The 27,478-nt window shown below is 40.6% G+C and overlaps 1 protein-coding gene across 3 annotated transcripts in view; it reads left to right on the top strand.

Annotated features, from left to right (window-relative positions):
- The window catches only part of CADM2 (cell adhesion molecule 2), a 670,830-nt gene that overhangs the window by 538,118 nt on the left and 105,234 nt on the right, over positions 1-27,478 (top strand). For all 3 annotated transcript variants that reach the window (XM_065635796.1, XM_065635804.1, XM_065635787.1), the window contains one exon: positions 9,860-10,030. In XM_065635796.1, the coding sequence (XP_065491868.1) occupies positions 9,860-10,030 (171 nt within the window). The remainder of the gene's footprint in view (positions 1-9,859; positions 10,031-27,478) is intronic.

The raw sequence follows: 27,478 nt of genomic DNA, 5'->3' as shown, positions 1-27,478 counted from the left end.
TATCCAATCTGAACCTTCCCTGGCACAGCTTGAGGCCATTTCCTCTTGTCCTGCCATTTGCTACTTGGGAGAAGAGACCAACACCCCTCATGCTACAACCTCCTTTCAGGTAGTTGTAGACAGCGATAAAGCCTCCCCTCAGCCTCCTTTTCTCCAGGCTGAACAGCCCCAGTTCCCTCAGCCGCTCCTCATGAGACTTGTGCTCCAGGCCCTTTAACAGCTTTGTTGCCCTTCTTTGGACATGCTCCAGTACCTCAATGTTTTTCTTGTAGTGAGGGGCCCAAAACTGAACACAGAATTCAAGATGTATCCTCACCTTTGTCGAGTACAGAAGGACAATCACTTCCCTAGTCCTGCTGGCCACACTATTCCTGATACAAGCCAGGATGCTGTTGGCCTTCTTAGCCACCTGGGCACTCTGCTGGCTCATGTTCAGCTGCCTGTTGACCAAAACCCCCAGGTCCTCTTCCACCAGGCAGTTTTCCAGCCACTCTTCCTCAAGCTTGGAGCATTGTATGGAGTTGCTGTGACTCAAATGCAGGACCCGGCACTTGGTCTTTTTGTACGTCATATCATTGTCCTCAGGCCATTGATCTAGCCAGTCCAGATCCCTCTGTATGGCCCTTCCTACCCTCCAGCAGATCAACACTCTCACCCAACTTGGTGTCATCTGCAAACTTACTGAGGGTGCACTCAATCCCCTCACCCAAATCATTGATAAAGAGATTAAACAGAACTGACTGCAAAACTGTGCCTTGTGGAACACCACTGGTGACCGGCCACCAACTGGCTTTCGTTCCGTTCCCCACAACTCTTTGGGCCCAGCCATCCAACCAGTTCTTTACCCAGTGAAGAGTACACACATCCAGGCCATGACCTGCCAGCTTCTCCAGGAGAATGCTGTATGATACAGTGTCAAAGGCTTTAGTAAAGTCTCAGTACACAACATCCACAGCCTTTCCCTCATCCACTAAGTGGATCACCTTGCCCTAGAAGGAGAAGCAGGACCTGCCCTTCGTAAACCCATGCTGACTCAGCCTGATCACTTGTTTTTCTTGTATGTGCTTTGTGTAGGAACTCAGGATGATCTGTTCCATGACCTTCCCTGGCACTGAGGTCAGACTGACAGGCCTGTAATTCCCCAGATTCTCCTTCCAGCCCTTTTTATAAATCGATGTCACATTTGCCATCTTCCAGTCAACTGGGACATCTCTGGTTTTCCAGGACAGCTGATAAATAATGGGAAGTGGCTTGGCGAGCACGCCCACCAGCTCCCTCGGTACCCTTGGATGCATCCCATCTGGCCCTATAGACTTGTGTTTTTCTAAGTGGTGCAGCAGGTCACTTAGTATTTCCCCTTGGATTATGGGGGCTTCATTCTGCTCCCTGTCCATATCTTCCAGCCCAGGGGGCTGATTATTGGAGAACAACTGGTCTTACTATTGAGGACTGAGACAAAGAAGACATTAAATACCTCAGTCTTTTCTTCATCCTTTGTCACATATCCAATAAAGGATGGAGGTTCTCCTTAGCCCTTCTTTTGTTGCTCATGTATTTATAGAAACATTTTTGGTTGTCTTTTATGGTAGTAGCCAGATTAAGTTCTAGTTGTTCTTGGGCCCTTCTGTTTTTCTCCCTGCATAATCTCATGACATCTTTGTAGTCCTCCTGAGTTACCTTCCCTTTCTTTCAAAGGTTATAAATTCTCCTTTAATTCCCAAGTTCCAGCTGAAGCAGTCTATTCAGACAGGCCAGTCTTCTTCCCTGCCAGCTCATCTTTCAGCACATGGGGACAGCCTGCTCCTGCGCCTCTCAGATTTCCTTCTTGAAGACAGACCAATCTGCCTGGACTCCTTTGTCCTTCAGGACTGTCTCCCAAGGGACTCTCTCAACCAGCCTCCTAAACAGGTCGAAGTCTGCCGTTCAGAAGTCCAAGCTGGCAGTTCTGCTGACCCTTCTCCTTCTCCAAGAATCAAAAACTCGATCATTTCATGATCACTATGCCCAAGGTGACCTCCAACCGTCACATGATCCACAAGCCCTTCTCTGTTCGCAAACAAGATGTCCAGTGGGGCACCTTCCCTAGTTGGCTCACTGATAGCTGTGTCAGGAATTTGTCTTCCATACACTCCAGGAACCTCCTAGACTGTTTCCTCTCTGCTGTGTTATATTTCCAGCAGAGACCTAGTAAGTTGAAGTCCTCCATGAGAACAAGGGCTAGTGATCGTGAGACTTCTCCCAGCTGCCTACAGAATACTGCATCTTCCTCCTGGTTGGGTGGTCTGTAACAGACTCCTGTGAGGTTATCTGGTTTGTTGGCCTTTCTCCTGATTCTTACCTGTAAACACTTGACCCTATTTTCACCATCACTAAGCTCTAAAACAGGGGTGTCAAACTCATTTTCACTGGGGGCCACATTGGCCTCACAGTTGCCCTCAAGGGGCAGAATGCAATTTTAGGACTGTATTAATGTAACTACTGCTACGTTAATACAGTCCTAAAATTGCATTCCGCCCTTTGAAGGCAACCACGTGGTTGATGTGGCCCCCGGTGAAAATGAGTTTGACACCCCTGGTCTAAACAGTCAAAACACTCCCTAACATACAGGGCTACCTCACCTCCTCTTCTTCCTTGCCTGTCCCTTCTGAAGAGTTGATAGCCATCCATTGCAGCACTCCAATTGTGCGAGTCTTCTCACCCTGTTTCCATGATGGGAACTACGTCATAGTTTTCATGTTGCACAGAGGCTTCCAGCTGCCCCTGTTTGTTTCCCATGCTGCGTGATAGTACACAGATAAGGAATTTTTTGTAAATTACTGGAGTGGTCACATAACCACTTTTTATTTTTTCTTCAAATGGTAAAACCTGATTTTTTGAATTGCTCTGAATTCTGTTCAGCATAATAAACTCAACTGTGATGCTTCATACAGAAACGTTTTATGGATTACTGTTATCACAGCCATACCACTCATCCCAGATATTTTACATTTCTTTTTGCCTTTCTAATATGAGATATGTCTGATTTGCTCAATTGCCAGTTTTGTGTTACACTCTTCTAAGGAAACTGACCAGATGAGGCAGAACAGTCTGAAGGACACAGGAGATTGCAGTTCCCATAAGGGAGCTACAGAGCCTGCTCTGGTGAGGAGGAGCGAGAATGTAGCAACAGAGGGAATCTCAGCTGGGAAACTAGGTACCTGCAGCTGAGGAAAGGATGCTGAATGTCTTTGGTGAGGAGCAGGGAGAAGACAGACTTTAAAAGGGATGGGAAGAACTTCACAGGGACTGGGGGGAGTTGGAAAAAGTCTGTTGTAACTGGAAAGTCATTGGGTTACTAAAGCTGAAGCTGAAAGCAAGGATTTGCTTTTGATGATTCCATGAGATAGGAAGCAGCTGCATGTAAAAGCTATTTATTTCTTTTCTGTCTTCTCTTTCACTTTGTATGTTGTTTCCTTAGAACTTAGTTTTCTAGTCCATGTTATCATAAATGCTGGGCTAGTTTAAAATCCTTTTTGGTGAATGGGTGGAGTGAGCTTCCTGTAACAGAAGGATTAGTCACATCTACCCCAGCCAGCTGCAGTGCCCATTATAGAGTACATAAATAAAAATATAAGATATTGGTATTTATTCATGTCACCTCTACTAATTCTGCTATAAGATCAGATCAATAAATGATTCAAAATCCGCCTTTTCTTTCTAGCTTAAAAAAACCCATAAACAAACAAAACAAAACAAAAACACCCCACAACTTTATCTGCTTTCTCTTGTATTTGTCTCACATAGTGGACTTTGTTAGCACAATAAAGTGCCTCAAGCAAAATTACAGCATTAATTACAGAACCCATCAATCTTCCTTTACTATTCTCTACCACAGTTCAATGTACACAACCAGAGCTGTGATATAAAATTGGTAAATAAAGGATATTGTGGTTGATTATCCAAGGAACCTAGTCCATTCTAGAAGAGTCTTTAGATTTGTGATCAAAATCAGAATACTGTTAAAGGAGACCAGAATTTTAGGCTGGAATAATTTGAAATATATTTGACCACTTTTAACAAGAATAGAAAATGAGCAAACAAAGAACCATTCTTTCCAGTCACTGGGAAATTTGAGAAAATTGCTGAAAGAAAAGGTGTGCCTCATCAAACATAATTAAAAAGAAAAATTTAAGCACAGCTAACACATGGCATGGCATAGATTCTGTCATCCAGAAAAGATGACAAGATGAATATACATATTCAAGATATGTAAAGATTGAAAATCACTCTGATCAATGTCAATACTTTAAGAGGACCACTGAAACAGTTGGCATGACAGCAAGGCAACACATCTAAAAAGACGTTATTTTAAAAATTATATTTTAAGATCTTGTGTATTAACTTTGCCTTTCAGCTGACATATAATTGAAGCCAAGCAAGCAATTAGGTGATTTGACTCTTTAACTAATTTGCTCTTCTCAACATTTCCTAAAAAAAGAAAAAAAAAAAAAAAAAGAAATGAGGGGAAGGGACTGAGCACATTCATTTCAGTTTGGTCTTATAGGTCTTCTGAAGAGCACATTGCCATTTCACAAAGGTTAGGAATAAAATAACCTAACCAGTTTGCAGTGGCATCAGCAGAAGTTACATTAGCTTTGTGCACTGTAAAAGGTGAAATGATAAATCTGAGAAAATAGATATGAAATTATATGCTAATGCAGCTGACATTAAAGGTTAGGAGTTCATCTGTCTAGCACCAGTAAATCCAATTGTGTTACAGTGTATTATACATGGTGCGAAAGAATATAAATGATGCATTGAGTTCAGAGTTGCACCGAAGGGGAAAAAGCCATTCTAAAATTGTAGCTCCATTGCTATTACTCAAAAAAAGGAATCATCATCTGGTAAAGGAATACTGTTTGATAGAGTAAGTGTTAGTAATGAGAGAGACTGAATGTGAAACACTGAGTACCATACCTTTTACTTTAGTTTTCCATCTCTCATATATGCACCAAATTAACAAAGCGATCTGCAACTTAGCATTCTGATGACACTTCTGGAAGATCATTAAAAGCAATAATATTGGAGAAGCTAAATGCATAATCTTCATTTTAAATCAACAACATTTGTTATAAGGTTTTTCATAGAATCATAGAATAGCTTGGGTTGGAAGGCACCTTCAAAGGTCATCTAGTCCAACCCCTCTGCCATGACCAGGGATGCCTTCAACTAGAGCCCTGTCCAGCCTGGCCTTGAATGTTTCCAGGGATGGGGCATCTGCCACCTCTCTGGGCAACCTGTTCCAGTGTTTTACCACCCTCATTGTAAAAAAATTCTTCCTCATGTCTAGCCTCAATCTCCTCTCCTTTAGTTTAAAACCATTATCCCTTGTCCTGTCACAACAGGCCCTGCTAAAGAGTCCCCATCTTTCTTATAGGACCCCTTTAAGTACTGAAAGGCTGCAATAAGGTCTCCCTGGAGCCTTCTCTCCTCCAGGCTGAACAACGCCGACTCTCTCAGCCCGTCCTCATAGCAGAGCTGTTCCAACCCTCTGATCATTTTTGTGGCCTCCTCTGGACCCTCTCCAACGGGTCCGTGTCTTTCCTGTACTGAGGGCTCCAGAGCTGGATGCAGAACTCCAGGTGGGGTCTTATCAGAGCAGAATAGAGGGGCAGAATCTCCTCCCTCAACCTGCTGGCCACACTCCTTTTGATGCAGCCCAAGATATGATTTGTCTTCTGGGCTGCAAGTGCACATTGCCGGCTCATGTCCAATCTTTCATCCATCAGTACCCTCAAGTCCTTCTTGGCAGGACTGCTCTCAATCCCTTCATCCCCCAGCCTGTATTGATACAGGCAGTTACCCTGACCCACGTGCAGGGCTTGCATTTGGCCTTGCTGAACCTCATCAGGTTCCCATGGGCCCACTTCTTGAGCTTGTCCAGATCCCTCTGGATGGCAGCCCATCCCTCAGGAATGTCAACTGCATGCCTCCGCTTGGTGTCATCCACAAATTTGCTGAGGGTGCACTCAATCTCACTCTCTATGTCATTGATGAAGATGTTAAACAGTACTGGTCCTAGTACAGACCCCTGAAGGACTCCACTTGTCACTGCTCTCTATCCAGACATTGTGCCATTGACCACTGCTCTCTGGGTATGACCGTGCAGCCAGCTCCTCATCCTTTGAACAGTGCACCCATCATATCCATGTCTCCCGAATTTAGAGAGAAGGATCTTGTGGGGGACTGTGTCAAAGGCTTTACAGAACTCCTGATAGACGGCTTTTGTCGCCCTTCCTTTGTCCACTGATATAGTTACTCCATCATAGGAGGCCACTAGGTTGGTCAGGCAGGACTTGCTCTTGGTGAAACCAATTTAAACAATATTATGTAAAAAAAAAATTCTAGAATTCAGAAATATTTTTAATGGATTTTCTTTTTTTCCCTAGCAAAATTTGACTTCAAAAATAAATAAGATCATATTAGTCATTTTGTTGCAACAGATTAGCACAGTTCGAAGGACTTTATGTATTTTTGGTATACGCAAAGAATTCAGGGAGGCAATGAACGTTTTGTCTTTCTAAACCTCTAAAATGAATATGATTTTTTTTTAGTTAAGAAGGCCATTTCATGTCACAATTTGATTTTAAATGTGAACAAAAATTATATTTGCCTTACAAAAACAGCAAAACTGTATTTTTAAAAGATTAGTGTTTCTATATGGATGTTACAAGTATGTGCTTTTGTAAATAGTTGACAATGAACAATGAATGATAGACATTCTACCATTTCTATTTGTTATTTTCACTATCAAACAGCTATACTTATGAGAGATAAACTAGTACTAGTTAATAAAAGCATATCTGTATGTGTACCTATCTGATAGTCATAGAAGTAGGCCCATAGTTGACCCTCAGATTTCATATGTCCAAACCTCTGTTGAAAGGTTTGATCGGGTTGCTAAAGGTCTTTTCCAATTCAGTTTTGCAAAATCTCCAAGCATGGAGATTCCATAGTCTGTCTGGGCTAGATGTTTCAGTATTTGAAAGCCCTTATTGTGGAGCATTTTCATTTTATGTAGATATTTGAAGATACAGAATCGGAATTTGCCTTGGTGTAACTTGTGTTCATTGCCCCTTAACTTTTGCTGCATACTTCTGAGAGGACTTTGGCTTTTTCTTTTCTGCGACCATGTATAAGGTACTTGAAGGCAGCAGTTCATCTGGTTTTAGTCATGTCTTCCTCAGACTGAGCAAACCAAACTGCCTTAAGCTGTCCTTGTACATTTTATGCTTCTGCCACTGAGCATATCTGTGGCTTTCGTCTCAACCTACTTGGGTTTTTCAACACCTTTCTTGTACCGGAAAGCCTAAAATGAAGCCTAGTACTTTAAATGCAGGCAAGCAAGTACTGAATAGAGAAGAATCACTTCCTTTGGCTTGTTGGCTGTGCTATTATTGATGCGAGGCAGTAATTTTTTAGCTTTCAACACTGTAAAGGCACATGGTTAACTAATGTTCAACCTGTCCTCAAGAACCCCAGTTTCCTCTCTATAAAGCTACTTCCTAGTTAGTCATACCCCAACCTGTTTCATTATAATAATTTCCAGAGAAAGTGCCTCTGTAATGGATCTTTTTTTTTAACCTTTTTTCAAGAAGGTTTTTAGGAGAGAGAGAAGTAGCAAGAAAAGTAATAAAATAATGGACTACAGTAGGCCTATTCAAAAATTTTTAAAAACTCCAGGTAAATATTCTGAATGGTAGCATATGGTGAGATACCCAGTACTTGATGCACTCCTCTTGCATCCAGGTGGGCTTACATTCAGTTAGCATATATTTCAATCACACCTTCATTTTGCTATGAAGAAACATCTGATTAAGTGGACAAGCTAAGTATAATATATCCAATGATGAAGATGTCAACAGTTTATAGAATACTATCACCATTCTTTTTACAGAGGTAATTAAATCTAAGGGTTGAAGTCTTCCAAACAGTGGATGTTTAGAGAAAGGCTTCTAAACATCCATTTAGGAAATTAACTGGGGTTTTGTTTGGTTTTGTTGTTTGTTTTGGTTTTTGTGTGTTTTTGTTGTTGTTATTGTTGTTTGGTTGGTTTGTTTTGGTTTTGTTTGGGTTTGGATTTGGTTTGTTTTTTGTTGGTTGGTTGGTTTTTGTTTGTTTGTTTTTTAATTTTTAATCTAAAGGATTAAGCATCCACAACCTCTCACTGAAATTAAAGTTGTTGATGTTTGCAGGAGCTGTCTATTCTCCACTTGAAGTCAGTAAGCAAAGGGATGTGTACATTACTTATAAGCAGAAGGCTATCTATACAGGTCCTTATTATTAAATTTGGAAACCTAACTCCGGGAAAAAAATCTCATGTGTTTGCTTTAAATATTAGTGAAGACATTTGTTCTTTTGTTCTAATAACTATGATTTAGCCCTGGCCAATATTCCTCTCACCTACTGATCCCTAAATATTAATAGTCACCATGGCAGAAATTGAAATCTCTTAAACCAACAGATAGAAAAATGCTTGTATGCAAGTAATAATTATTTATTAGGAAAGAATGGAAATTGTATAACTATGTGGCATCTTCTTCTACCTAGAGACAATGAAAAAGACCACCTTTCTGATTCAGAGGTATTTTTAGTCTTAAAAGGTGTATCTTAGGCCATTTAAGATTTGCTTTCCAAAATTTATATTTTATGGAAATTTTATTTAGGTCATCTTCTCTAATGGGATTTAGTATAATTTATAAAACTGAAACCTCTCACTTTTTTTTTTCTTTTTTTTAGGGCACAGAGGACATGTAATCTCAATGTAATTTAATATATACGTGTATGAATCTACATATGACTTTTAAAGCTTTCATTGTGACAAATTGATATAACGAACTTACTATTTTGCTGAAATAAATTAAAATCAGTACTATAGGTATTTTGGAACCAAGTAAAATCATGCTAAAGTATGAGTAAGATCTCATGTTGCAGTTAATACATTAAAACATTAAAAAAACTGCTCAGGTTTTCGGATCTTCAGTTCTGATCTAAGATTTGTGTCCTACAACAAAACTTTCTGAATTTGAATTTTAACCTTGACCTGAGTTGAATACTTCTTAAGCATGGCTCTAGGCTTCCTGCACTCCAGGATCTGGGCTGAAAACTGTCAAAGAGATTTTTAACTGAATCTGCACAAAATAAGTACACCAATTTAGCATGATATAAAGTAGTGAGTAGAAGGTCTCTCTGAAGTAATTTCATTTCTAGTCTTCTTTGGACTTGTCTGTAGATTAGAGTAAATACTATGACATGCTCTATTTACAGTTGTTCGACACCATTGATATCTCTGGCATAATTCTAGCCAAACAACAGAATAAGCAATGAATAAAGTAAGCACAAGACTAATGAGATTACATGTATGTAACTCTTAGTTCATGTGGCTCCAGTAATATCCATGTATTACTATGAAAGATTATAAGCATGGACTTAGAAAGTTTAGTAATTAGTGACACTATGACTGCTTAAGGGAAGTGAGGGTGGGAAGAGATCACATTTTTCTAATGAACTGCAGAGAAAGTTGACATCAAATTTGGACCTAAACATATAAGAGAGAATGGTGAGAAGAATTTCATTAGAGTGTAGTATCATGTTACCAATTTTGAAATTTTCTTTCTCAATATGTATCTCCTGCCCCAACAATTGGAGCAAATTGAGGAATTATTACAGTCTAACTACTTTTGCTTTAAGGAGATTAATAAAGGTATGAAAGATGTGGGGTTTCTTTCAATGAGTGTGATAGATAATTTAGCTGTCTAATGCTTGACTACTTTTCCTAAAAATATTGGAGAGAAAATTGTTTTTTTATTTTTTCTTTCAGATGTTAAATATTTAAAAGAAGAAGACGCAAATCGCAAAACATTCACAGTCAGCAGCACACTGGATTTCCTAGCAGATCGCAATGATGATGGTGCAGTTGTAAGTTGCAGAGTAGATCACGAGTCCCTAAACTCTACACCTCAGATAGCAATGCAGGTTCTAGAAATACACTGTAAGTAATACACATTATATATGCTTGCTTGTCTAGGTTTGTTTTGTTTCATAGTTTCTATTGTGGGAAATTATAGGAGTCTCTGGTATTGTGCAGATAGATAACATCTTTCTTCCAGCCAGCTTCTCTGGTTTGTATTTGATCGGTTGTTTGGGATTTTTTTGTTTTATTTTTACAAGGGTAACTCTAAAAAGTTTAATGAGAGCATTACCAGTGAAAACACTGTGGGACTACGTTCCTGCTTTGCTTTGAGAAACAGTAGAGAGGAAATGCATTTGTCTTTTTTAGTTATCATGTAGCAATGGGAAAGAGTTCTTAAAAATCAAGATCATACTGGTTCACAATTTTCCTTGAAAGTTTCTAGAAACTTGAAACAAGGGTATGTAGAAGCAAAGTTTGCAGCAAACTGCCTCAATATCTTTGGATTCTGCTAATGAAACTCTGTGTAATAATGCTAATAAAACAAGTCTAGAAGGAAAAACCCTTTAAATTTTATTTTTAGGCTTTATCTATACAGCATGTTAACAAGATAATCCAAACTTCAGTTGTCCTCTATACATTGACTTATTTTTTCAAATAGGGTTTCTGGAAACTTGATCTTTTCTGCAGTACATTATTTCGAAGTTTTTTTTTCTCTTACAAACTGTGAGACACTCAGGAGGATACCATTTCACCATCTGATGATGTTTTCATTTTCACTTGCATTATACTCACCATTCTTCAGGGTCCAGCTATTTGGATTTCTGCAGAACGTCTGTACTTTTGATTTCCAGCTAGCAAAAAGAGGCATCTGGAACATATTGTCAGACCAAATGAAGGGGAGAGACCTTTCATGCTTCTGCTTCTGGTTAGGTGTAATTAAAGAACATGCCCCAGATTCTATTATAAAGCAGACAAAGTTGTCTATAAAGCAGACTAGTTCTGGAGATACTATGTCAAGGACTGCTGGCATAAATAACTTGTTTCTAAAGAGGGATATTTCAATACAACCAAGCGATCAGGCCCAGTCAGCATGGGTTTATGAAAGGAAGGTCCTGCTTCACCAACATGATCTCCTTCTAGGGCAAGGTGATCCACTTAGTGGATGAGGGAAAGGCTGTGGATGTTGTGTACTGAGACTTTACTAAAGCCTTTGACATTGTTTCCCACAGCATTCTCCTGGAGAAGCTGGCAGGTCATGGCCTGGATGTATGTACTCTTCACTGGGTAAAGAACTGGTTGGATGGCTGGGCCCAAAGAGTTGCGGGGAACGGAACGAAAGCCAGTTGGTGGCCAGTCACCAGTGGTGTTCCACAAGGCGCAGTTTTGCGGCCAGTTCTGTTTAATGTCTTTATCAATGATTTGGGTGAGGGGATTGAGTGCACCCTCAGTAAGTTTGCAGATGACACCAAGTTGGGTGAGAGTGTTGATCTGCTGGAGGGTAGGAAGGGCCACACAGAGGGATCTGGACCAGCTGGATCGATGGGCTGAGGCCAGTTGTGTGATGCTTAACAAGGCAAATTCCTGGGTCCTGCACTTGGGTCACAACAACCCCAGGGAATGCTACAGGCTCTGGGGAGAGTGGCTGGAAAGCTGCCTGGCAGAAAAGGACCTGCAGGTGTTGGTCAACAGGCAGCTGAACATGAGCCAGCAGAGTGCCCAGGTGGCTAAGAAGGCCAACAGCATCCTGGCTTGTATCAAAAATAGTGTGACCAGCAGGACTTGAGAGCTGATTGTTCCACAGTACTCGACATTGATGAGGCCCCACCTTGAATCCTGTGTTCAGTTTTGTGCCCCTCATCATTAGAAGGACATTGAAGTACTAGAGAGAGTGTAGAGGGGGACAATGAAGCTTGTGAAGGGCCTGGAGCACAAGTCTTATAAGGAGAGGTTGAGGGAGCTGGGGCTGTTTAGCCTTGAGAAAAGGAGGCTGAGGGGAGACCTTATCTCTGTCTACAACTACCTGAAAGGAGATTGTAGCTTGGAGGGTGTTGGTCTCTTCTCCCAGGTAGGAAGTGATGGGACGAGAGAAAATGGCCTTAAGTTGCACCAGGGAAAGTTCAGATCAGATATTAGAAAAGAATTCTTCATGGAGAAGGTTGTAAAGCCCTGGAACAGGCTGCCCAGGGAAGTGGTGGAGTCACCATCACTGGAGGTGTTTAGAAGTCATATAGATGAGGTTCTTAGGGACGTGGTTTAGTGCCAGAGTTAGGTTAATGGTTGGACTCAATGATCTTAAGGATCCCTTTCCCCAAGATGACTGCATGATTGCATAAGCGTTTATGACTCATAATACACATAAAATGCAGTAATGGCAAAAGCACTCCATGCATAGAAGCTGACAGCATTGCTAAAAATCCCCTGTGAAAAAAGTCTGCAAATTAGGAGAATGTCATTTATTATCCACAAGTACTAATAATAGGTACTGAGAACAACTATATTCTGAAACTTTCTACACATCTTCTTCACCAAATGGCTGTTGAACACCTGCCTCCCCTAACATGTTGAAATGGTATCTGGACTAGAGACATGAATCTTTAACAGGTGTATTTCCATGATTTCTAAATCCCACAACTCTCAGCCACTGAGCTGGCCCATGCCTTCACTTTCAAATTGCTTGCTTTTCCTTCCATGCCCTCCTCAAGATGTTAGGACTACAGGAGATGAACCAAACTAAATGGAACAGTACATACAGAAACAGGACAGCTACACAAGGTTTAAGCTGAGTCACAGTGGCTGCAATGTAATGTGATTCAGGCTAAAGGCAAGTTTCTGGTTTGTGTGAGCATCAGAAATCATAAGGCAAAGAAGCCTTTCTGTGGCCTTTCATACATAAAGCTTCTTGAATATTTGTTGTTTCCTTCCCGTTTGCACACTAGGTAGCAAGTCATAACCTTGCTAAATAGCAGCAGGGTGTATCTTCCTCTAGGCCTGTTGCTTCATGTTTTGAACAAGACTCTTCTCTCTCTTCTGGGAGTTCACTGAAGTTGTCTAACAAGAACAAGCTGAACAGAGTGTTTACAATTACTAATGTGCTTTATGTTGCTGCCCTCCCAACTCCCCCAGACTGCCAACTTATCAAAAGCCACAATGCACAAGTAATTATTCTCTATCGTGACTGCTTGCTCCATTAATTTTCCACCAATCAATTTAATACTCTCCATCAAAAATATAGAGCCATTGTACATGGAAAGATAAGTAAAAAATGTATCAAAAGCTCAAGTTTAGAAGAGAGGGTAGAAATACCATTTAAAACCATGGAGAAATTAATATTTATTACTGGTGACAAGGAGATTAAGTACAGGCTGTTATTGTCCTTCTCCTTACCACCTACATCTCCATTGTCAACGTACTCAGAAATCTTACACTGAGCAAGTTTCTAAAGGAAACTTCATAAAAGAGAAGGAGATTCAGGGAACTAATGATGTGGTTCAGCAAAGAGCCTTGAAGGAAAAAGATGAGAAGGATCATATACCAGAGCAATCTTGAAGACTCTGAATGGAGTATATTGCACTGGAACTGAGGCCCTTGATTTTATTCTTCTGATATTGCTCACCATCATTGTGGGCATTACTTCAGTCAGTGGAAGCTGCTGGCTTTCTTCCATCAATCCATAAGACTTCAAATGTCTAACAGACATCCTATTTGTATCAATGAGAGGCATGCTCACAGGACCCAATGTGAGTTGACCCAATATCTCCTCAGTGCCAGCTGACAGCGCTTCAAAAATAGTGCTGACAAAACAGATGGATTATGGGACCCCATGAGAAAAGTCAGGACAATGTGTTAATCTGACATCCTGTAGGCTCCAAAATCACGACCAAATAGTGTATCATTTCTCCACAGGACACTTGTTCTGAATGTCCCAGGGGTTTTTCAGATAAACAGATAAGCAAGTACCTTAAAATGGTCAAACAGAATGGGACAGGTAAGCATCAGCTTGGGAGAGAACAGATGCACAATGATTGGGTATCACCCACTAGAATTGCACTCTGGTTTTAAACACCTTCCCAAAGGTGGTTCCCCATCTGTGGTACATGGATGCTCCTTATGAATTATCATTACAGGTTAGAAAAAAAAAATTTAAAAAATTGTCTAGCCATTTATGTCCTATGTAATTATGCTTGAATGTAGTAAAGTCTTCATTGTTTCAAACAACTAGCCCATGACTATGGACAAAACATTTGTGGCTTCATCAAAACAAACAAAAAAAAAAGCAAAGAAAAGGAAACTAACAGAACAGTAGGGATTACAGTATTATGTTTGCATCCAGTGGCTGATAGACAAAAAGGAAAGCAACGCAATGGCTGGAATTACAGGTTTTTATTTATGCCTAGTGAAAGACAGATTAAAATTAAATCTGTCCGAGGTGATGAGACTATATGAAACAGATATTTGTAAAGAGTCCATGGAGAGATGTAGATATAAGTGTTTATGAGTCCACACAGCTGCTTTTATGATCAGCTTTAATAGGAAGTAAACTTAACAAATGAAAGCCAGTAATGCCATCAGCAACGATGATATATACTTTATTCCATCTTCTTCCCCTTACACAAATCTTTGCTCTTATTAGTGAGACAGAGAAATCAAATCAGATTTCCACTGTAGTACTACCATACATAAAATTAGGCTGAGGACTAAACTTGTGTGATAAAAATTGTCTGTTTTCTTTTAATATATATATGTGTATGTAATAGAAATAATGTCCAAGTCCTTCTGCTATGCTTTTTTTTTCCAATGGTTAGGTCCAGAAGTAGACATTACCTATATTATTTATAGCTTGACAAAAAGATGGTTATCTTGAAGGAGACCATGATCAGTCCTTGTTTCCACAGGGCTTTCCAGATTAATTTTGCAGGCTTCAAATATTAAAATAATTGGGATGCTGTTGGGGTAAGCATACTGTACCCCACCCCAGACTGTGGTATAATTGGCTCCTGCAGTCTTTTGAGCTTTATTTATCACTAATTGATGTTATGCTCACTTGTGCTTGATCCCGTTCACCTGTATGTCATGCTCTGTGCACTGCAGAGCAGTCCAATTGCCCAAGTCTTTCTGTCGTGCTGAAAGGCTTGGCTGTAATTTAGTTTCTGCTTGGCCAGCAGAGGTTTGTGGCAGCATGACACTGCTTGCTGAGTTTATTTTTCCTTTGACCCTTACTGTCAACAGTAAACCTAAAATAGACTTGTATCCCCTGTGGCTTTGCTCTGAAGTTTGCTTGTCAGCCTAGCTGCCACTGATTATTAGGAAGTGCTTCTTGTAAGTGATAAATACAAATCTCAAAGGGATATTTCATGTCATTGTTTACTTCTGCATTCAAACTAAACTGAGGATGCATTCTTTGGTTTTGTATAGAAGAATCACAGGTGCAGAACTTCAATTTTGAAAATGTCTCAGTACGATATTTATGAGTTTGTATAGTGTAAGTCCTCATGCACACTCCTAAAAAGACATTTTGAGGGAAAGTGCAACTTCTGGTCGACACCTGGGAAGTGAGTGAATTCTGTTCATCTCTCCTCAATGTCTCAGACACGTGTTGTTTCCCAGAAGCAGCGTATTCACTTTCCTCCATGTCCTATCTGAGCAGAACCCAGCCAACACATTGCTTCCCACTGAACAGAGTGCCATAAAATTACCCAGTGGTAATTACCTTACCTTAGTGAAGATTCTCTGACTACAGTAAATTACCCAGCAGACCTCAGTAAAACTTAATTGTGTAAGTCTGCCCCAGAGGCTGCTTTTGAAGCTTTAAAGTGAAATCATATCATTTGAACTTCAAACGTCATCATTGTGATTCTGGCAGCTGTGATGTGATCTGTGCTAAAGGACTCGGTGTGATTTTGCTCAGAAGCTGACCACACTCCCAAATGACAGCACTAATAAGCTAAATATGTGTTATGTAAAGAAGTGTCTAAAGAGGCAATTTTGAGTAAATTCTAGATTGGCAGACACAGATGTGCAGTGAATTATCAGTCTGACAAGCCTATAGCCGTCAGCTAACTTGCTTTTACAATGTTTGTGTAATAGGCTGTTTCTTCATTTGTGGGTTGTTATTAGATTCTTTTGCAATGAACGTCCAAACTTGAATTTAAAATTAGGCAGCTATTCCAAGAGGTTGTTGGCTATTGTCCAGGAAATAAACTTATTGATTTTGAATTAAGTAAACAAAATGCCTCGAGTGCAGCAGACTACAGATAAGCAAATCAGCAATGCACTTGTGCAGCCATGTAGAAAATAGCGTGTGCGTCTGTGTGTGTGTGTGTGTCTAATAACAGTGTACTACTGTGATTTCTGATGTATAAACAAATGAAGGCTACTCTGACAACAGCATGGGGTTAGAATTTCTACTGGTATAAAGCAGAGTAATTTTGTGAAAGAACTACATTACCTGATGCTCACTAGGAGAGTTTAGCCCAATATTTTACTTGGCTGGTTTCAAGTTTTTGTTGGAACACAGTTTCTACAATTATGCATTCTGAACAAAAATAAGTTAAAATATATGAAATATGATATATAGGGGTGTGTGTGAATATGTGAAAATATAAGATGTGAAATATATATAATATACATTCATATAGTACTATGTAAAATAAGGCATTATAAAAAAGGGCAAGAAAAGGGTCGTGCATGTTGAATTTTACACCCTTGGTCTATGGGTAACATCTAAAACATAGTGGCGCATCAAAACAGTATTTAGAGAAAAAAAAATCTTCATTAAAAGTTAATGTTTAATTATAATAAATTAGTTACACTTTAAATATCTTCGAGAGCTGTTCAGGGTGACTATCTCAACCATGGACACACTGTTTTTTTTGTAGCTCAGAAGGGGCAGATGTGTGCCCATGAAGAGGCATATAGAATTGCACAGCTCTTAGATGTGATAAAGTATGAGGGGAGAGGGACAGTTTTCCTTGTTGCCTACTTATGGTCCTTCTGTACTGTAAATGGGTAAAATATGTCGCAACTTCTCTTTTTTTTGACTGTGTGGCTGCGGCAGACCATTTCTCTTTCTGAGGCCGTTCAACTAAGACATAAGATTTGAATTTTCTTTTAGTGTGCTGCTTTCTTTTTAATTACTTCAGTTTTCTTCTCCAATTTTATGCTTAAAGCTCTTTTTTGCTCTTGCACTTTGGCACGACTTATCTCCTTTTTACATTGGCCTCAGGATTATTTATTTTTTAAATTTTTTTTTTTTTTTTTTTTTTTACTTCAGGTATGTCTCACAGAATTACTCAGGGGTTAAGCAGCACCTATGCTTTAGGGACAAAGGCACATTCCTCATTTTAGGAAGCAGCTTGTACTGTCTAGGCAGAGAACATGTTGTTTCGAAGTGAAGAAAATATGAGAGTTAAAAGAAAATTCCTTCTTTTTTTTTGGTTTCTGATCATTCAACAGCCCTATTGGTCATTCTCATTTGCTTATGACCATCTCTTCATTATGCTGTGTGACATCCTTAAAGACACACTGGCTAAAGTAAAATGTGGGAATATTTGGCATGATTACAGACTGCCTTAATCTTTGTGTGCACAGCCTGGCAAGACATCCATCCCAAATGTCAGGAAATGGTTTACTAACTACGATAATGAGGTGTCACAGCCTTCCAATTTTTCATTTATTTTTTAACAAGACCCCAAAATATTGAGCCAGCTCAAATAAATGCAGATAGACTGTATGTTGAGTCAGGAGGGAAGACAGCTGGAGTGTAAGAACAGGAACTTGTTTTGGCTTTGCCATGAGAGAAAGTGTTTATCTAACTATGTCTTTAGTCAAACACACAATTCTCCTATAACTTCTGATACAGTGAAAAGAGATGGATTTTCCAAGGGCATAATTCTCAAGGGCTGTAAAAGAAAGAACTCCCTCAAGATTTGCACATGGAGGGCTTTGCAGTTCTCTATTCCAAATTAGCATGATTTGCTCTCTTGCTATAACCATTTTGTCTTACAACAATTTGAGTGTTTGGAACTGTGACACTTCAGAGTCCTCTGGAACTTGTGGAAGGTGGCCAATATCTCAAGCTTGAACCGTCTTTTAAGAGTAACATGATGGCACAGATGCAGCAGCACGTTCTCTGGCACAGCTCATCCTGTTGCATCCTGTACAGAAGAAAAGGCAAGGAAAATTTCCCCTTGAGGAAAGAGAATTGCTTTGTTCCAAATGGATATACTTCTAATGATTTTTTTGGCTTTAATGCTTTATTCTTCAGGGTTCTTAGACTCAGGTCTGGAAATGAGACACATTTCGGCTATGCGTTCTGTTCTTTTTATTAAGGAAACAGTCTGATGTCATCATTGTACAGCTACCTAGACCCAACCTTTTGGAAGTCACTAAGTCATTAGCAGACTGTCATCTCTTATCAGTCCTTCTGCTACACATACCTGACAAAGCCAGATGTGAATAACAGGCCACAAGAGGGAAACCCAGAACAATTTTTTTGAATTATTCGACAGGACTCTGGGTGCTGTAAGAACAATCTTTTTGCTTCAGACACCAAAGAGTTCTGGGTTTTACTCCAGCACTGGCCTGTCCCAGGGATCTTTTATACATATGCCCTTTATCCTTAATAATGAAGTATACTTCCCATCCTGAGTTAATGGAGGGTAGTAGCTGGCTAGTGTAAGAGATCACCCGGCATCTTAATCACTTGGGCTTGGCTACACCAATTTTTTTTTTCAGAATGTACTTCATCTCTACAGAATAGTAGGCCTGGACCTCGAGTTCTTAGATCTCAGCTTTTCAAGTGGGTTTCTCTATCTGACCTTTATTTCAAAATTAGATGGTCTTACTGGTTAAAGCCATGTTTCCTTCCTACTTAAAGAGCAAGAGGGCTATGTTTTCACTATGATGTGCAGACAGGACCTGGCTCTCTCACAAAACCTGCCTCTCTGATAACAGACAATCTCTGTAAGCCTGAGCAAGCAGGGATTTCCATACTTCAGTGAAAATCTGCGAACTATTTAAATCCTTTAGAAGTTTATGAGGACAAGCTAGATGTTTTCTTAAATGGCTACCTCAGTCTAATGAAGAGGTACCGTCTCTGATGACTGATGCTCCCATCCTTCAGAGATCAAGTATCTGAGTGGTGTTCTTGCTTTTCTCTTTCAATGAGGATGCTCTGCTGGACTGCTGTGACCTTGAGAATGAGACAATTTCAAGATCTTTCAGTTGTCTCCCTGTTAGACAAGTTTACCCTTTGTAGACACTCAGGTTTCCACCCCAAGACTCATCTGTGTTGAGATATTCTTCTGGCATTTTCCCCAAACAGGATTTTTTTTATCCCTGAGTCACAGTGTGAATTTTATTATGGACAATATATCTCAATGTTATTTGAGTACTTCGGTGACCAGTTTTCCATTCTGCCTCCCTTAAAGGAGGGATATTTCCACATTTAGTGATGTAAGATGCAGTTGAAATTAGTAGTAATAAGAATGCAAATTAAAAGATACAGCCGTCAGTACATGTAGACCTCTTCATATTGAATGAAAAGTAAATAAGTTATTATTTTTAATTGTTTCACTCAAAAATTATGTAAACATTGTGTTAATAAGTAAAATTATCTTGTTTAGGCTTTTCATATTAGTGAATGCTTAAAATGAATGAAACATCAAGGATAGCTACTGTAAACAGTAAAGAATGATATGAACATGAAAGTTCCGTGCCACAATTTGCATGTTTAAATGAGATCAATTAGGTTAATGATGGATGAAAATACAAAATCCATGATTTAAATGTAAAATTATTCTAAAACTTGTGGGTCCATTTACTGTCAAACTTTCATCTTTCAAAGGGGATATCTAATTCAAAGGGTTAATGTACAATTCTGACCTTTCCCATCTGGAGGCTTATGTTCAAATATGGTTCACAAGTGAAATATAATTTAATATAATTTATTTCTCTGTAAAATCTTTTGTAGGCAAATCCACAGAGTGGCTTGTCTATTCTGCTTAGAAACTTTAAAATATGGTGTGAACAGGTTATTCCATTTGCTTGTTGTGTGCTTAAGAGAGAGTTCAAGAAGGTTTCAAAGGAATTTTGGGAGGGAACATTTAATAATATTAAAAGTAGGATGTTCAGGAAATAAACACAAAATGAATATGATTTAATTTCAAAGGAGTAAGACTTTAGGCATAGGAAAGAGACAACCTGTGGTAAAATGACTGATAAGACAGAGGGCATGGATATGCTGGGAAATGGAGCACAGTGATGTCATCCCTGACCCTGTTCCAAATATATGTTTGAAGCACATAGTGTTCAGCCATGTGGAGATGCTAGCTTTGGTCAGTGTGGTGACATTTCTGAATTAATAAGCACTAGTCGGCTAACAACTGTTTTCTCTCTGGAGGGAAGGCTGGGGATAGAACCTTATAGAGCTCACTGTAGGCTTTTGAGGTCACATAGTTAATTTGGTCATGACTGGGCACTGGCCATTGTCATCAGTAGAAATCCCCACAGAGTCAATCAAGTCACCAGAGGATATTCTTAGGTGGACATAATAAAGAGAACAAGTTAGTCCATCTACCTGAACACACCAGAAAACTAGTGTCATTGTGTAAAATAAGCAGTGCAGCTGATTCCTGTAATGATAAACCTTTCTCCATGTAAGGAGATAGGTTCCGGAAATAATGGTCTGTTGCAGACAGCCCAGCAGCAGTATCCCCAAGGCTGACTGATTTTTGAAGCTCGTAATCTAAGTAACAATCAGCTAGTGTAAAAGTGATTTAAAAAAATAATTTCTCTACGTTGTATTTGATAAGACAGATAAGACAGTGAGCCGCAGCAGCAGTGGCTTGGGTAAGTTACGTGCTTGAACACTATAATATTATGGACTGGGGTGGACAGCGGGGTTCCTGAAGCCAGGGAAACCTGAGGAAGAGTCTGCTGTGGCATTCACGCCCAGAAGTGGCATCTCTCACAAGAGAAGCTGATGAGGCTTGGGCATTGCAAGGAGCAACTGTGGGAGATTTAAATGGTCCTGAGCAGCGCAGGTGATGAGGAGCACTGGGAACAGGATGGGCAAGCAGGTCCATGGCAGTTTGTGCAGGTGGGGCGTGCAAGCAGGGCGGTGCATGCCACTCGTAGGTCCACAGCCCAGGGTAGTGCTCCAGGTCTCTGCCATAATGGTGAGCACTTGCCTCAGAGTTAAAAACAGTGCTCCTGCAGGGAAAGCCCCTGAAATGTCTCATGCTTCCACCCAGACAGAACCAGTAAGGAAAGAGACTTCAGTAGAGGTGGTAGATCACAACGAGTGCCCAGACCCTACTCCAGGAGAAAAGCTAAATACCTGCACAAGGTGTGCACAGGTTGATAATCTGATATATCAGGTGGCTGAGTTACAGGAAACAGTTAAAAGGCTGCACAGTATTAGAAGAGCTAAGATGGAAATAGGTGGTTTCAGAACTGTGCTCCTGTGGCAGACACCACTGAAAATGTAGTGGACACCAATGAGAACGAGACAGCTTGGACCCTAGTGACCCACAAAAGAAGGGCTTCACCTCAGTCTCCACACTCCAGCATCACAACTGAAAACAGATATGAAGCTTTAACAGCTATAGACGCCAATGAGTAAGGTCTGCAAGGAGAAACTGTATCAGCAGCACACAGTGGATACTGTAAAAAGAAACAAAGGGTGCTTGTAGTGGGTGACTCTTTGTTAAAGGGCACTGAAGCGCCCGTCTGCTGTCTTGACAGGGAGTCAGGAGAGGTATGCCCCCTTGTGGGAGCTATGATCCGAGATGTTACTGAGAGGGCTCCACAACTTGTCAAGAGCACAGACTACTATCCACTGCTGCTCTTTCACATGGGCACAAATGACACTGCAAGATGGAACCTAGGGGTGAAAGTGAAAAATGTTGGTGCCCAGGTCATCTTTTCCTCTATTCTACCAGTTGGAGGAAAGGGGGCTGCCAGAAATAAATGCATAAAGCACATCAACTCCTGGCTTCGAGGCTGGTGCCATTGTGAGGGTTTTGGCTTTTGTGACAATGGGACATTCTTTTATGATTATAACCTGTTAGGGAGGGATGTAATCTACCTGTCCAGAAAAGGCGAGGGAATCTTTGGCAGTAGACTGGCTAGCTTGATAAGGTGGGCTTTAAACTGAAGAGCTTGGGGAGTGGGGTCTAAATTGGCAATGCTCATGCCGTCACATCCAACTGGGGAATAAGCCAGACCAACCAGAGCAGTGACAAATATTCCTTAGCTGCCTCCCAAGGTGAAAACCAGAAGGCCAACTACCTCAAGGGTATGTACAGCTATGGTGGATACTTCTGCACCCTTCAAGGGAAACCTGCAGTCTCAATTACTCCTCTGAAGTGTCTGTACACCAACGCACATAGCATGGGCAACAAACAGGAAGAATGAGAGATCTGTGTGTCGTCCCTGGGCCATGATCTCCTTGCTGTTACAGAGACATGGTGAGACAGCTCACGTGACTGGAAAGTTGCCATGGAAGGCTATGCACTTTTTAGGAAAGACAGACCAGCAAGGTGAGGTGGGGGAGCTCCACTTTATGTGAAAGAGCAACTCGAATGTATTGAACTCTGCTTAGGAGAGAGATGAAGAATGAGTTGAGTCCTTATGGGTAAAAATTAAGGAATAAGGGGGACACTGTCGTAGCTGTTTATTACAGGCCACCTGATCAGGAAGAAGAAATCAATGAGGCTTTCTACAGACAGCTGGAAGTAGCCTCACAATCACATGCCCTGGTTCTCATGGGGGACTCCAATCACCCTGACATCTGCTGAGTAGGCAACACAGCTAAGCACGCACAGTCCAGGAGGTTCTTACAGATCATTGATGACAACTTCTTGACACAGGTGGTGGAGGAGCCAAAAAGGAGAGGTGTGCTGCTGGACCTTGTCCTAACAAACCAAGAAGGACTGGTTGGAGATGTGAAGGCTGGGGACAGCCTTGGCTGCAGTCACTATGCGATGGTGGAGTTCAAGATCCTGTGTGGAGGAAGCAGGAAAATAAGTAGGATTACAACCATCGACTTCAGCAGGGTGATCTTTGGCCTCTTCAAGGTCCTATTTGAAAGAATCCTGTGGATTAGGGCTCTAGAAGGTAGGGGGGTCCAAGAGAGCTGGCTAATATTCAAAAATCACTTCATCCAAGCTCAAGACCATTGCATCCATATGAGCAAGAAATCAAGTAACGGGAGTAGGAGGCCTGCATGAATAAGTAAGTATCTCCTGTCAAAACTCAGGTGGAAGAAGGATGTTTGTGTAACTAACCACTTGGGAGAAATACCAGGAGGCTGTTAGAGTATGCAGAGATGGGGTGAGGAAGGCCAAACTCTACTTAGAGTTAAATCTGGGCAGGGATATCAAGGGCAACCAGAAGGGCTTCTTCAAGTACATCAGCAGCAAAAGTAAGATGAGGGAAAATGTAGGTCCGCTGCTGAATGAGGTGGGTGCCCTGGTGATGGAGGAGACAGAGAATGCAGAGTTACTGAATGCCTTCTTTCCTTCTGTCTTTACTGCTAAGACCAGTCCTTAGGAATCCCAAACTCTGAAGGTAAGAGAGAAAGAGAAAAGACTTCCCCTTTGAGGAGCATCGGGTTAGAGATCGTTTAGGCAAACTGGACAGCCACAAACCCATGGGCCCTGATGGGATGCACCCATGAGTGTGGAGAGAGCTGGCAGATGTTATTGCTAAGCTGCTCTCCATCATCTTTGAAGGGTCATGGAGAACAGGAAAGGTACCTGAGGACTGGAAGAAAGCCAGTGTCACTCCAGTCTTCAGAAAAGGCAAGAAAGATGACCTAGGAAACTACAGGCCAGCCAGCCTCACCTCCATCCCTGGAAAGGTGACGGAACAACTCATTCTGGATGTCATTTCCAAGCACGTGGAGCAAAAGAAGGTTATTAGGAGTAGTCAACATGGATTCACCAAGGGGAAATCATGTTTCACCAACCTGATAGCCTTCTATAATGGCATGACTGGCTGGGAAGACATGGGGAGAGCAGTGGGTGTTGTCTACCTTGACTTCAGCAAGGCTTTTGACACTGTGTCCCACAAAATCCTCATAGGTAAGCTCAGGAAGCGTGGGTTGGATGAGTGGACAGTGGGATGGATTGAGAATAGGTGGATGGCAGAGCTCAGATTGTTATGATCAATGATACAGAGTCTAGTTGGAGGCCTCTAGTTAGTGGTGTCCCCCAGGAGTCAGCACTGGGTGCAGTTCTGTTCAACCTGTTCATCAGTGACCTGGATGAAGAGACTGAGTGCACCCTCAAAATGTTTGCTGATGATACCAAACTGGAAGGAAGGGCTGACACACCAGAAGTCTGTGCTGCCATTCAGTGAGACCTGGACAGGCTGGAGGACTGGGCAGAGAAGAACCTGATGAAATTCAACAGGGGCAAATGTAGAGTCCTGCACTTGGGGAGGAACAACTCCAGTACAGATTAGGGGCAGACCTGCTGGAAAGCAGCACTGCAGAGAAGGACTTGGGAGTTCTGATGGACAGCAGGTTCACCATGAGTCAGCAATGTGCCCTTGTGGCCAAGAAGGGTCTGAAGCATCTTTCTTATGAGGAGAGACTGAGAGGGCTGGGTCTGTTCAGCCTGGAGAAGAGAAGGCTGAGAGGGGATCTCATCAATGCTTATAAATATCTCAAGGGTGGGTGTCAAGAAGATGGGACCAGACTCCTTTCAGTGGTGCCCAACAATAGGATGAGGGGCAACAGGCACAGACTGAAACATAAGAGGTTCCATCTGAATATGAGGAAAAACTGCTTTACTTTGAGGGTGTCAGAACACTGGAACAGGCTGCCCAGAGAGGTTGTGGAGTCTCCTTCTCTGGAAACATTCAAAACCTGCCTGGACACATTCCTGTGCAATCTGCTTTAGTGAACCTGCTTTAGAAGGTGGGTTGGAGTAGATGATCTCAAGAGGTCCCTTCCAACCCCAACCATTCTGTGATTCTGTGATACATGGATATAATGTGAATAGATTAGATTAACATTTTTAGAGATATATAGTGGAAGGTTGATTTACAGAAGAACTAGAAAGCAAGTTTTTAAATATATTTGTTAGAACTACTTAAGATGGGTAGCACTAACAGGACAATAAAGACTGTGTGGCTGAATGACAGTCCAGTGTCTGAAAAGTTTGACATCAGGTCCCAACTGGAGCAAGAATTTTTCAAGTATGTGACTAAGATCTATGAAGCTCCATGCTGCTTTCAAAAATAGGCTTCAAATGTCTTTTTCATTTTTTCCTAGTGTAGATTTGGTGTTATTTCAAATGGGATTAACTTGGAAGATGACTGAAAATTACAGAATATGTATAGCTCACGCCCCAGTTTACAACTCTGGTCACCTTCAGCCAGTGAACCTAATGACAGAAGGATAGAGCTTCCCTATGGAACAGTTTTGGGGGATGTTTATTTCAAAAACTAAAGACTAGAAAACAGGTGAGATATTTTGGAGGAAAACATATATAGAAATTGTTAGTAAAACCTCCCAAGGAATAGAGGTTTGTCCTTGATGAGGGTGTAGTGTATATTTATAAGAAATGAGTAAAATTTTCATGTCCCTGTACTATTGCTTAGATATTTTTACATAGATTAAACTTCTATAGTGCCCAATATGTGATAAGAATGTCAGAGAAAGTCTTGAAGGGGTATTTGGGTCTGCTGAGCTTACAGAACTCTTATTTACTCCTTCTGCAGTTTTGGATGTGTTGCAATTCTGAAGCCATATTCAAGATAATTTAAGTCAGACATAACAGAACACCGAAGGTCTTAAGCAAAAGAAACTGAGGATGCATAAGATGAAGTTACATTGAAAGGTCACATGCTGACTCAGAATTAGGTATTTCTTGATAACATGTGATTTAGGCAGAAAGGTGTTTTTTCTCTTGCTTTTTTTTCAACACTCCTCCCAGGTGACATGGCAAAAATTAGATAAAATATAAATAAGTTGGAAAGAGCACAGTGTAAGGCAATGGAGATGTTAAATGGAACAGAGAGGTTTACGTATCTACAGAGACTGGCAAAATGGAGATTGTTTTGTTTGAAACAGTAGCAGGGTAGAAATAATTAAACAAGAGGAAGGCTGTATAACAAAGCTTCATCACTTGCTTCTACTGAAGAAAACAGAATTGAGTTGCCAAAGAAAATATTATTTCCACCATACCATTCATTTATATATGGGGCCTAATGGTTAACTAAGACACCAGTGACCCATTCTGCAAAAGCATGTAAAGAGGAATGGCTTTATTTACACAGGCAGTGCTACTGGAGCTTTCTATTACATCTTCATGAAGTGGCACACATCTCAAACTGTGGTGACAGTGCCACTGTCTACCAGTTAATTCAGCGGGGTCTACCAATATATCTAAAGCTATGCTCACGTTTATGTCTCACAGTCTTAAGACCAAGCACAAAGTAGGTAAGAATGATCAACATACACATTACACGACAAAGGAAGGGTAAGGTTTTAACACATTTTAAGTGGAGTAGAGAAGAACTGTGGAGCTTTGGTAGTGTACCTCCATCTTCCCTTTCACCTTCCCAAAACCCCAAGCCAGACATTATGTACTATCACATTTTAATTACTTTTATTCTTTTTAGCTATTGTGGTGAAGGAGTCTGATATGACTGCCAGGTGAGATGGTGAAACAGGTACTATGAATATTTTTTAACAAAGTACCAGATAATAAGTGTTCACAGAATTAGTAACTTAAAGGGTTTCCTGCAAGGTTGGTGCTTGAATTCAGGCACTAATGAATTATGAGCATCAGGAGGGAGTATTTCACTGATCAAGCTTTCTTTTCCCCCACATTGGCATTTGGCTTGTTGTTTTGCTTCCAGGAGAGTGTTTTTACGCTGTTCTGGTACAAACTGTTATCACTTTGTTCTTCAACAAACATAATTTTAAACTAAATTAAAAGAGATGAGATAAAGGATGACATAATAGTCATCAAAGAATCTCAGAAGACAAAGGGACCATATGCTGTTTCTTGTCCTGCTTGACTATAAAGTAGCTTTTAAATGAATGTAAAAAGAAGGTATAGGAATACCCATGTGGATATGGTACCAAGTATTTACTTGTATCAAAGCTAAATATTTAAAAATATTATAAAGCTTAATTTTACAGTATCGTTGAATATATTTATTGAAATGAAATACCATTGCCATGACACAATCATTTGATCTAGATTGTCTCACCCACAAATACTACTAATAAAATAATTTGTCAGATACATAATACTGAGCTTTTTATCTCATGTGTTTAAAAAGTGAGTCATTTGTTATACTCTGAAGCAGATCATCAAACTTACTGTATCTCTCAGGCTTATTTGATGAAGTTTACCGATACAGACTTGCTTTGCAATTGCTTATTCAAAGCAATAGGGTACAGGCAGAAGCCATGCTACTTGTCATTTACAAAAGAAGCCCAATTTGGGGGAATGCTGATTCACAGCTGTAGAATGCATGCAGCTGGTAAGTGTAAAAGCTATT

This window comes from Caloenas nicobarica, chromosome 1, assembly GCF_036013445.1.
Source record: "Caloenas nicobarica isolate bCalNic1 chromosome 1, bCalNic1.hap1, whole genome shotgun sequence".
Taxonomy (NCBI): Eukaryota; Metazoa; Chordata; class Aves; order Columbiformes; family Columbidae; genus Caloenas; species Caloenas nicobarica.
This window is presented reverse-complemented; position numbering and strand designations above follow the sequence as displayed.